This window comes from Chanodichthys erythropterus, chromosome 13 (genome assembly GCF_024489055.1).
Source record: "Chanodichthys erythropterus isolate Z2021 chromosome 13, ASM2448905v1, whole genome shotgun sequence".
NCBI classification, from domain to species: Eukaryota; Metazoa; Chordata; class Actinopteri; order Cypriniformes; family Xenocyprididae; genus Chanodichthys; species Chanodichthys erythropterus.
In genome coordinates this window covers 52,863,207-52,876,454 of record NC_090233.1, presented here as the reverse complement: position 1 = coordinate 52,876,454, position 13,248 = coordinate 52,863,207, and the positions used below count along the sequence as shown (strand labels likewise).

The following is a 13,248-nucleotide window of genomic DNA, read 5'->3' as shown; positions in this document are numbered from 1 at the left end:
ATGTCTTTTATCCTTTAGCAGTGATGAAGTGGATCTTTATTATGCATGCAACTTGTGAACGACTCTACTACAGACATATTCAAAACCGTATAAAAGAAAACCGACCTGAACCGGGTCCATTTTGATTTCCTTATTTGACCTCAAAAGCTAATCAAAATATCTCCATATTCCTCCGTAAGGTCTCCGGCCACCAGCCCCACCCCTCAGAGACGGGCCCCTCCTCCAGGGCCTCCAGCACGCCCAGGTTCTCGTGGATCGGCCCCAGTGCCCCCCGCTGCCGGTGGGCCACCCATTCCCTCTCGCCCGGGAGCCTCTCCGGACCCCTTCGGCGGGCCCCCGCCTCAGGTCCCGTCCCGGCCTAACCGCGCACCGCCCGGCGTGCCCAGGTGAGACTAAAGCAGGATGAACGTTGAAATAATGTATTTGTTCTGGAAAACAATAATGCGCTCAGATTTGAGGTGTAAATGTTAAAGCTGCAATGTGTAATTTCTGCAGCACTAGCGCCACCTAATGGAATATTTTTGTTTTACATGACCAGTCTATATGTTTGTCCAACCAATAGAAGACCACCAATTCCTCCGTCTGCTGTCGCTAGTGGAGCAGAAATGACAACATAAAACAATGTACATGAAACATTATGCTCAGAAAAGACTAACCTTCTGCAGTCTAATAAGAACATCCGTTTGCTCTTAGCCGCGGAATGTGAGACTCGAACCGGTGGAATAAGTACGGTGGTGTGGGTGAGTTAACCGGTCACCGTACCAACGTTTAAACGATAAGCAGCCGCAGTCTTACCATCACTGAAATTCAACTCATTGCTATTATTATGGTTATCAAAGTGCCATCAGATCATATTTAGATGTCCACAGTTTGGCGTCCTGCTTCTAACTCTTATTATCGTTCAAACGTTACAGATTTAAACCATTTGATATGTTCTCAGTAGGGCTGGGTGATATATCCAATATTCACAATGACATTGCTGGTGATAAAACATTTTTAATGTGCTTCTTATTGGTCAAAGATTGTGTCTTTAGACTAGTTTCAGGATTCTTCATCGTCTCGTGACGCGTGAGTATGAGTGTGTTCAGGCAGATGTTTTCAGCTGATAAGTTCAGTTCATTTCGGTGAATCAGTTCAAATTGTCAGATTCAGTGAATAATTAGTTCGCGTCATCGATCAAAAGGGTTCAAGTCATGTATTAAAATGTTTTATAATAAATACACTACCATTCAAAAGTTTGGGGTTGGTAAGATTTTAACTCTGGTGCTCCTATTTATTTATGTATTTCACTGAAATGAAAGTATATTTTAGTTTGATAATGTTTTTATTCTATAATGTTTCCTTTAACTGTCGTAAATCTTGAATGCTTTGGATCAAAGACTTCAGTTTGGTCTCTTTTTAAAGACACTTGTCAGATTATTACTGAACTGAAAAAAAAAAAGTTTAAAGAAGTGAATTTAAAAAAAAAAAAAAGTTGTAGAATTTTGTTTATTGTTATGAAAATGCACACACAAAAAAACTTTTCAATTTGTTTATGAAATATATATTTTCCAAAACACATTTTACTCTAAAACTGTGAGAAAATCAAAGCCATAAATCTAAACAAGTTGTGTTGCAAATTTGAGGTTGATAAACAAAATCTTACTAAAAGCTCATTTTTTGAGATGAGCGCATTACCAAAAGTTTCCACTAGATGAAATTAGCTTTTGTGTGTGTGTGTGTGTGTGTGTGTGTGTGTGTGTGTGTGTGTTTGCACAGCAAGTGCCAAGTGTTCCTATAAAGTAAAAAAAAAAACAACAACAACAACAAAAAAACATTCGATTTTTTTGGTCAAGAGTGACTGAAGAGCACCAGAGGGTTTGTTTTTGAAAGAAGTGTCTTCTGCTCACCAAAGATCAGATATACAGTAAAAACCGTAATATTGTGAATTATTATAATTTAAAATACCCTTTTCCTATGGGAATATATTTTAAAATGTAATTTATTCCTGTGATATCAAAGCTTGTCAAGAATTCTAATTTGCTGCTCAAGAAACATTTCGTATTATTATCAATGTTGAAAACAGTTGAGCTGCTTCATATTTCTGTGGAAACTGTGAAATTTTTATTTCCAGGATTCTTTGATGAATAGAAAGTTCAAAAGAACAGCATTTATTTGAAATAGAAATATTTTGTAACATTGTAAATGTCTTTACCGTTATGAGTCATTTAATGCATCATTGAGGAATGTATTAATTTCTTTAAAAAAAATAATAATAATCTTACTGTCTCCAAACATTTGAGCGTCAGTTTATATATGCATATATATATACATATGCATGACAAAAAAGTAGATTATTTTATCCATTTCCCTCTATTTTACATCTTGTAAGTACTTTAAATCTTGCCTAAAAGGGTTGTTTGTTTAAAAAGATGGTTCCCCAAAATATCATCAAAAGGCTTATAAATCTCAGGCTTTTGAATGCTTCAACTACTATATCACCCAGCTCTAACAGTCAGCATCTCATCTATGAATGTGTCACTGAATGGACGTCTCGATCACATCAGCACGCGCCGCGCTGAGCACCTCACAAACAGCAGACAGACGCTTTACTAACCGTCCAAAGGAAGGCCATGAGGGATGTTTCTGTTCTCTATGTTGTTTGTTTTTCTTTCTGTCCATTGCTGAATTTTGTCTTCTGTTGCGTGTGATTTGAATCGTTTCTAACACTGACGGCAAATGCTTGCTTCCTGACAGCAACACACACACACACACACACTCTTCCCAGTCACTCACACACACCTTTCATTCTGACCCTAGTTAAATCCTAAATGTACTGCTGAAGTCCCTAATAAATGATTTGCACGCTGATCTGCAAAACCTCTGATCTCAAAAATCCATAAATATCCATCATGATGATTAGGACTTTGCATTTAAATTCATAATTGGCTAAGTAATGATTTACCGAGCTCAGCGCAGAGGTTTTGGACGTCAGTCTCTGGTTAGCTTGGATTGGAGAAGTGTTCATGTTTCTGTGTCTCCTCCATGTTAACTGTGTGTGTGTCTTGGACATCCTTCTCTTCCTCTTCCCCTTCGCTCTGGCTCAATCCCTACTGCTGATATTGATTATTTTTCACAGAATTACAATCAGTGACCAATGAGGACTAACGCTTCTGGTACGTCTGTGGTTCTCTCGCCATTCCCCCTCCCTTCTGCATGGCCGACTGTCTCTGAGACCCTTCAACACGCACACACAACATGACAAACACACAGTCCAGGAACGATTTATTAATCTAAAATAACTTACTGATAAGCACAGCTACTAAAGAAGAGTTCAGACGGTCAGTGTTTGTGATTGACAATCATTAGGATTCTCGAAAATATAAGAATATTCATAAGTCAAATATTTTAAGAACATCCGTTTTTAAAGTGCCCCTATTATGCATTTTACCTTTCATGCAGTGTGCAATATAGCGGATTATGAACGTAAAAGGTCTATACAAATAAAGTTAATGTCTCCTAAAAGAAAGAATTGATTCTGAACTGCTGAAATGAGTAGTCAGTAATTCCAGTCTCACTTCCTGTTACATACTTGCATAACAATGTAACACATTTGCATAATGCCAGCCTATGGTTTTCATTGGCTTCCCGTGAACAACGTCTATTTTGTAGTTGTAGTTGCATCCGAGACTGGAAGGGTGTTGTTCATGTTGAAAAGACACCGTTTTCTGTGCTGTGAATCCAGATTCAGATATGGTAATGGCTGTTTCATTTCCGACATGTGTCGTAAGCAGTCAACCAATCACAACAGACTGGGCCATCTGACCAATCAGAGCAGAGCAGGCTCTCGGGGAAAAAGGGGGTTTAGAGAGACTGAATCTTTAACTCTTTCCCCGCCTTTGACAAGTCATCTCCTCTTTTATGAGAAAACGCTTCCCTTCCATTGACGGGATTTTCATGTTTTCACTGTAATGCACTAGGGGGCGCCATCACACATCTTCTAAACGAGTACAGTATCTCCAGATTAGGCTTGCTGCGATCATCTGTTCAGCCGCAACTCCGGCTACATCACTTGCCCACCGTGGGACCGCCCCCTCCGTCATTTTGATTTTTTTTATAGTAATAAAAATACATTTAGTTAATTGACTGAACAGACACTACAATTAAAAACCGAACGCATTTGCTCAATTCAGAGGGAGCCGAGCAACAGTCGCAGCACAGATCAGCAGCAGGAGTCAGATTTAATTTATCACATGACAAGAGTGAGGCGAGCTGACTGACAAGACGATGGTGGAAGATTTGGTTTCAAAGTCAAATGTAAAAGCGCTTATTTAAGTGAGTTTTTTTAACTGTACCGTTTTGTTTTTGTACGCTTTTTGTTGTGAACTTTGACCAGAGCATGATGTATTGACGAACGCGGAAGCGCAGAGAATAGAGCAAAACAAAACACTGATCACGAATTAGAAGTCTAAAACAAGAATTTATTACTACTACTCCTACATCCTACGTCATACGCCGCAACGACTCTCTCGTGAACACGTGGATGGACGTTACCAGAAGATAGTGATTCTAGTCTATAAAAGGTATAAATATGGATATTTTTCTTTAAAAAACGCATTGCTTAATTTCAGAAGGCCTTTATTAACCCCCTCAAGCCGTAAAGGATTACTGTTATGGTGGATGGATGCACTTTTTTGGTCTTCAAAATCTTGCCCTCCATTCACTCCCATAATAAAGTTAGGAAGAGCCAGAATATATCTCCAATTGTGTTTGACTGAAAGAAGATGAGTAAATTATGGGTGAGTAAATTATGGAATTCATTTTCATTTTTGGGTGAACTAACCCTTTAAAATAGCATAATGGGGCACTTTAAGAATAAAATGACAGGTGTCAGTGATATCTGAAAAAGTGTGCGCATTATTTCCGTCGCTACTAGCTTGATGCAGCAGTTATTCAGTTCATTTGAGCTCAATCAACATGTTTATAATTGTGCATTTAGCATCCAAAGCAGAACAAAAGCAATTCATAGACTAATATGAATCACAATATAATCTTGCGTAATCATGACCGATCACTGTTTACGACTGAACATTGGTGTCACTTTAGAGAACTTGTGCACATCCCTATTAGTAATATTATGTATTATTTGTAGCATGCGTTATGTTCAGGTTAAGGACATTCTTAAGAAGTACTTTTGGGAATACAAAATATTATTTATTCTTAAGTTAGAATATAAGAAGAAAATGTTTAGTGAATCCGGCCCCTACAGCAGACAGACTTCTCTAACTCGTGTGAGTAATGCATCGTGACAAATAGTAAATATCGAGACTTTACTTTGCGTATAAATAGGTACTACAGCTTTTTGCAGATCACATGCACATGCACACGTCTTCCTCTCATCATTCAGACTCTGGGACAGACGGACAGAATCTCTGAGATGCTGCACATTCCCTCAGGATACGAGATGTCAGACGAGACTCTTTAAACAGGAATGGTGTTGTTAAATACAGCTGAAGCTTGGTGATGTGTTGTCGGTTTCCACGGGCATTTCTGCTCTGAAACCCTCCGGTGAGGGGCGAGTCAGAATTACAGTATTGTGACAGCATATCATGTTGCATTTAACCCGGAATATTGTTTAAGTGTTTATAGCAGATCTAACTTACTGGATGTGAACACATTTCCAATAGCCAATCAAATCCTTGTCCAGCTTAGACATGATTTGCATCTCGTATGCTGATTGGTGATTATGCCTCAGAACAGATTCTGTAATGTGCAAACATCACGTCAGTTCTCTGAATGTGTGCATAAGGTTGATTTTAGTTTGTTTTATTTTATTTTATTTAATCAAGATCTGAAAAGCCTTTCCTTCTGCAGCCCCTGTGCACTTTTTTTTTTTTCGATTTTACCATCATTTATGATCCCTCTTACTAAAAATCACAAGCATCCACTCAAACTCTACACATGTGATCTTTAGGGTGAAACTGAACAGTGGGGTCAAAGGTTAAGTGTCAGATGTCCATGTTTGTCTCCTCATGGCATCTCATTCTGTCAAGACGTGATCGGTGAATGCTGTGACATGTTTTAAAACTTGATCCTGTAATGTTTGAATATTACATTTTTATTTACAATAAAAATAACCAAAAATAATCAGCAAATGGAATTTGTATTAAATATTTATTATTATTATTATTAAATCAATTTATTTAACTTGTTTAATGTCAAAAATGCTAGTAAGCTTTTTTAAAAATAAATACATAAAAATAATAACGTATTAGTGTAATAGTATTAATATTATTAAATAATTATTTGATTCATAACAAATCATAACATAGCAAAATCATGAGATTAAATATCCTGAATGATGCACTCAGTAATTTACTGTATTATACTATTATGAACTATAATATTTCTCACATTTTTTAATTTTGACATTTACCGACTGAATGTTTTCTCTGTGTGTGTGTGTGTGTGTGTGTGTGTGTGCGTGTGTGTGTGTGTGTGTGTGTGCGTGCGTGCGCGAGTGTGTGTTCTGTTACTCATCCATCTTCTCTCTGTGTTCCCATGGCAGCCGACGACCCCCGGCATCACCTACTCGACCCAACTGACCCACAGACTCCTCCCTCTTAGACTATTAGCCCCTCCCACACCCGAGACAGACAGCGAGGACAGACACGCCCACCCAGCCAGAACTCCTCCCCTTCCTGCTCCTCATCACACACACACAAAAACACACAGCTCAGCCTCACTTGGACACTTGTAGAGAACAACAACTCTACAACCCTCTGTCACAAGTTTAATGGTTCATTTTGTGTAGGTCATGGATCTCAAACCAGGGATTTTCAATCTTTTAGATGCAAATATGGTAAAATATATAAAATTTAAAAGGCACCTATGCATTTTCATGTATAAAGACCAAATTTATACTGTGTAAAATTATGCATTATTTTTTTGTTTGTTAAATTAATGTATTTATTTTACTATATTTATTAAGTTTAATTTTATTTCTTATTATTTATTAAATTATTTTTACATATTTTGAAAACCCCTATGTAGTGCTGAGTAATTTGTAAAAAAAAAAAAAAAAAGTAATTAATTACTAGCTACTAATTACATCTTCACTAGTGCAATTAGGTTACTGTACTAATTACTCGCTCTAAAAAGTATTGCATTAATAATTACTTTCTTGATCAGTTAACCATTTGAACAATACAAGTATAGACAGGAAACGGCTGAATAAATCATACAACATTGCATAAACTGACCAATGTATTTACAGTGTACATTAATAAAATACATTTTACCACTAGAAGTTAAATTTTGTGTTAAATCTACTATTGTTTTATATAGTATTGTTAAAGAGTCTATACTGTATTTAATGCAATCACATCAGAAGTAACTGTAATCCATTACTTTACTTTTTCAAGCGAAAAGTAATTACTGCGTTAGGGGCCATTCACACAGAACGCGTTTTTCTATTCCAATGCACTACATTTCCATTGTTTTCTATGTAAACGTGCTAGACGGACGTGTATGACCATTACACTCGCCGCGTCTCGTGTCTTTTGCAGCACCTTGCACATGAGCGCCACATTTTTAAGACGCCATCTCAAAGAATTTCAACTTTTACACGCAGCACTGCTCATCAATGTCAGTTTCAAAAAAGCAGACCAATCAGAAGAACTCGGAGGCGGGGCAAGCGTTGCGAGCTTCTGTTTATAATAGCAAGTTGGCAAGGGAACTGTTTTATTAGGGCCCGAGCACCGATGGTGTGAGGACCCTATTGGAATTGCTCAGCCAAAATTTTTCTCTTCTCCAAAATGAATCACATTTTTGAGGGCCTAAACGTTCTCAAAAACTCATGAAACTTTGCACACGCGTCAGAAGTGGGGAAAATGTACATCTGATATGGGTTTCAGAATTAGGTGTGGCAAAATGGCTCGACAGCGCCACCTACAAAATTTCAATTAAGCGCCCTTCGTGCTACGTTTCACGTACAGTTATGAAATTCGGTAGACAGATGTAACAGCCCAATACCTACAAAAAAGCCCCTGGGTGCAAAGTTTGTAAACCCAACAGGAAGTGAGATATTTTGAAATTTCTCTACAAAATTTTGGCAGTTTTTGCCATTTCCACATGTTGTACTTTTACGAACTCCTCCTAGAGCTTTAATCAGATCAACATCATATTTGGTCAGTCTAATCTAAAGGCCTTTGACACGTTAAATTGCGAAGATCTAGAGTTTTCACTGAAGGGCGTGTCCATGGCGGCCTGGCAAAGTTCGATGTTTCGCAATGAAACAGGAAGTTGTTGTAACTCGGGCATACAATGTCTGATCTGCCCCAAACTTCACATGTTTTATTAGAGACCTGACTTGAAGACATCTATATGACAATATTCAGTTACAGTCATAGCGCCACCTGGGGGCAACAGGAAATGACATGTTTTACACTGTGATTAACTCCTCATGGAGATTTAACCAGATCAACATCATATGTTGTCAGTCTAATCTTAAGACCTTAGCGATGATAAATATCAAAGATCTTGAGTTTTCACTGAAGGGCGTGTCCGTGGCGGCCTGACAAAGTCTGATGTTTTGCCATGAAAGAGGAAACTGTTGTAACTCAGGCATACTATGTCTGATCTGCTCCAAACTTCACATGTGTGATAAGAGTCCTAGCCTAAAGACGTCTATATGATAATATTCAGTTAGTCATAGCGCCACCTGCTGGCAACAGGAAGTGGCATGCTTTATACTGAAATTCACTACCAGAGTAACATTTCATCATGCCACGAAGTACCAGACATGCTAGAAACACGTTAAATCATGCAACACTTGGCTGAGTGCTAATTTATGCGATTAACGCCACGAAAGAAACAGGAAGTTGTTGTAACTCAGACATACAATGTCCGATCTGTTTCAAACTTCACATGTTCGAAAATAGTTCTGGGCTGAAGACATCAACATGGAAAAATTCAGTTACGGTAAAAGCGCCACCTGTTGGCCGCAGGAAGTGTGGCATTTCGAAATGACTTTGGCATAATTCTCCTGTATTCACTCACTTAAATGCATGTCGCCCACTGTTCACTGTTTTCCTGAGGCCAACGGGTGGTGGTGAGCCCGGGTGCGAGGGCCCTCTCAACGCTGCTTGCAGCTTTAATTTGCGATTATTTTCTTTTTTTTCCCCCCCCAAGTCAAAAATAGTATCTATCCATCTATCTATTCTATTTGCCTATTTCTATTATTTTTTCGTAATTGCATCACGTCTCAAAAGCGCGTCTCGAGACCCTCACATTCTGCACTGCACTTTTTTAAAAACCATTCCTGAGTGCTTTCACGTTTGACGCAAAGACGCGTTCTGTGTGAACAAGCCCTTAGGCTACCGTTTAACCATCCTTTTAGAGAAGTGCAGATGATGTACAACACTGTAGGCCAAAGCTAAATTCAGAAAACTATTGACATTTTGGGCATAAGTTTGAAAACCCCTGTTTAGGAAATGTAGAACACAATGTTTTAATGAACTCAAACTCTTTGACAGATGGTTGATGAGTTTTAGATCACTGTTCATGATATTAATTCACCATATATGGCTCCTTATCATAAAGAATAAGCTTGAAAGGAAATGTTCGATGAATGGGTTTGATAAATGCATTTTTCTCTGATTTTTGTCACTTTATTTTCTGCCATCTTTAAGCTTCTTTTGGTTTACTGCCCGGCTAGCAGACGCTTGATTTCCCACTGTATATGGGATGCATTATCTCTCCAAAGTGTGTTCTGGAGTCACATGATAACTGCATCTTCTGGAATGTGCTCGTGTGCATCTGTATTTCTGTACATTACTTTTGGCTTTTTTTGTTTTTGTTTCGTATGTGTGTCGGGCTGCAGTGGTCCCTGAGCTCACGGGCCAGAAGACGACACCAAACTCCCCGAAGGGTAATAAACTTTCCCATAGTTCCAGTCATTCCACATGAGTCTTTCCATGTCTGCATCATGAGAAATTGTTTAAATCTTGAACCTTAAATAAAATATGAAGTCACTAGTAACACTTTATAATAACTTGCATTAATATCAAGTCATCATTTCCATAGTAGTTCGTATACATTTCAATATAAAACATGAAAATAGTGGCCATAAACATATTTGGACACTTAAGCCACAATTAAATGTCTAAATGTCATTACATTAGAGTAAAGTGGTATTTCAGTAAATATGCAGTATAACGTTTATTTAAACAGAATAACAGAACTATATCCTGACAAAGAACAAGATAATCTAGACATGGGGAAAACAAATGCGCAAAATACATTCATGAGGAACAACACTAGACAAAGAACAGAAGAAACACTGGGGATTAAACACAGGAGGTAAGAGCAGGAACAAGGAACAGGTGTGAGTGATTAATCATTAGTTGCTATAGAGACAAACTAGAGTGACAAACAGGAACTAAACCAGGAACTGAAAACACAGGAACAATTCAAAACTAAATAAGTATATAGTTTTTATAAGAACTTCAAAATAAAAGTCCAAAACACAAGATGGTAATCATGACAATTAGATAGTGACAGTTTTTCTCTTGGGTTGTTTATGAGGGAACAAAACTCAAAAACGATGTAAATGCAACGAGAACACATATATAAATTATATTCTACAATTCAATAAATATGACGTGGATGTATAATTTATGTATCTGTATTCATTTGTAGTGCTTATTTTTTTGCAAGGGCTTGGTTAATCATGCTAATTAGAGGTAATTAACTATTAACTAACCACTTTTTTTTCAGTAAACACACGTGCTTGTCATTAAAACTAAATCTAAATTATAAAACTGACCCGAGATCAGTTAAACCGTGTTATTATTAGTTATATCATTACGCAAGATATTATAAACAAGGCTGTCAAACTTTACAAGAAGTACAAGAAGAGAGCTTAAGCTACTATTTTCATTGAACACTTTGTTAATAGTGATGTTATTTACTGCACGGCGGCAGACAATAAACTAAAGTCTTACCTGAGGTCGATACAACATTTTTCCTCATTATTTGACAGTTAAACCAGTTTAAAGTTGAAACACACAAAGTTCGTGTGGGCACCATCGTCTCCTGGGGTGGATTCCAGTCAAAAGTTTTATTTTCGCCATAAAAGTAATATAAAAGTCTTCTGAGGGGATTTTAACAGACGCATTAACCGTTTGGCGCCAATTTCCTATTTGAATGAAAAAGGCGGAGTGATATGAGATGCGGGAAAGTAGTACCGGTATAGCGGTTTAACGGACCAAGGCTATTTTAATATATCAAATACAACACGTTTATCAATATTTAGTGTACAGTTTAAGGTTACAGTTAAAATGGGGGGAAACACTTGATTATTCGGGCATACTTGACCGCGTGATTGACGAATTAAGTTAGACACTGGAGAAAATGCTTTTTACAAAGAAAAAATAAGTTTGTACGATGTAAAATGCTAAAACAGGTCTGGCTTCGAGTGTAGGTCATGCGGATTTGGAAGAAAAACGTAGTAAATAAATAGCCTACTAAAAATAACAATAAATGAAATGATAAATAAATTATTTATTAATTTTGATTTATTATTTAATAACAAGGATTAATTCCACACAAATCATATTCTAATGCAACATCTTGGTCATGCGATCATAGACAGGCCTATATTTTTGAAAACATTTTTTTTTTTTTTTTTATACAATGACATTGAGACATTTTGAAATGTGACTTTAGTAAAAATATGCTTTGTGTGGCCACTACATGACATTTTTACTTAATATAAATGGATAATCTGCAAACCGTTATGTAATATTCCAATGTTTTATTATGAATGAAACTTTATATTGTAAACAGCACACATCTATACGTCTCCTGATAGAACGGAGGGAACGTGGGGTTTGTCTTCTCTGCGTGTGGACTCTGAGGACACATTCTAGGCTTCATTTGTCTCAAGTCTAACTATCTTTTTCCTTTTCTGCTTTCATGGCTCAGTCGGTCAAACAAGAGCAGCCCCGAAGGTCCCCTTCTCTCCACGTGACCCTTAGCACCTTCTTCTTCCCTACTTTCTTCTCAGTTTTTCCCCTCATTGAGTAAATCAACCCCACGAACACGAGCAAAAGAACAAGACGAAGATGTTTCCTGCATCCTCGGCTCATCGTTGAGAAATGAGTTCAGTCTTCTTGGAGAAACTCCTCACATTGTGACCCAAGTGAAGAAGGCGGCCTTTCCTGGAACAAATCATTCAGATGACTTCTCATGTAGTATTCAAAAGCCATTTATTCCCACTCTGCAAAAAAAAATCAATGTCCCAATCAGTATTTTTGTCTCATTTTCAAGTAAAAAGATGTTTATGGACTGGAAAACCAGACAAAAGCACTAATTAAAGGAGTTTTTCGCAGTGCAAACGTTGTTGTGACGATGTTAAGCTTTCAGGTACGAGGACGTGTGTTCACCCTTCATCATCGTGCACAGAAATCATTCATTCGCTTAGTGAAATCTGAACCTTTAGTGGGGCTGGATTCAATTTGAGAGTGCAATATAATCGGCAGGCAGCCGTATCTACATGCATGTCATTAAAAACATAATAGTGCAGTTTTAGGGTGGACAGACGTTCGCTGAGACGCTTGTGTTTACAAAACCTGTTTAATTCATTTCATAAAGAAGTAGAGACCGTAATGCTACGAATTCAGGTTGGCTGTATCTCTTTAAATGTCGGGAAGGTTTTCCACACAGAGACTGTTTGGAATTGAATACTTGCTTTACTGTACATACAGTATATACTGCTTACTATTTTTAACAAACAGCATGTGAAAGTGCACTATTCAATGCTAAACAGTAGTTTATCAACTGACTGCATGTTTAATTCAGCAAGTTGTGTCCAGAAATCAAGTTATTTTTGCATTTTTCATGGCTGACCAAAGTTAAGTCATGAAATTTGCATTTTGAGCATTTGCATACTGTGCATACATACTATATACTGCAGAAATAGTATGATGTTCTGAACATAGCCACATATGATTAAAGGTGCTGTGAGCAATTTTTTTATTTCAGTCACATGATGTCATATCAACCATCCCACAAATTGAATGACAGAGATTCTCATTGACTGTCCCAATATATGAACTGTGCATTGAAATTATGCACATTTATCCTCACATCTGATTTTCTTGGTTCATTACGAAAGCAAAAATGAAAAGTCAAATGCTGGTCTATGCATAGAAATCATCAGTTTGTTCAGATGTTGTTTGTTTGGTTGAAAATGAGAAAATATGA

The 13,248-nt window shown here is 37.4% G+C and overlaps 1 protein-coding gene across 1 annotated transcript in view; it reads left to right on the top strand.

Moving 5' to 3' along the window:
* dnm1a (dynamin 1a) overlaps positions 1-6,861 on the top strand; it is a 75,199-nt gene extending 68,338 nt beyond the window's left edge. The window contains exons 21-22 of the mRNA XM_067406707.1: positions 180-386; positions 6,548-6,861. Of these exons, the coding sequence (XP_067262808.1) occupies positions 180-386; positions 6,548-6,584 (244 nt within the window). The 3' untranslated portion in view covers positions 6,585-6,861. The remainder of the gene's footprint in view (positions 1-179; positions 387-6,547) is intronic.
* The last annotated feature ends 6,387 nt before the right edge of the window (positions 6,862-13,248 follow it).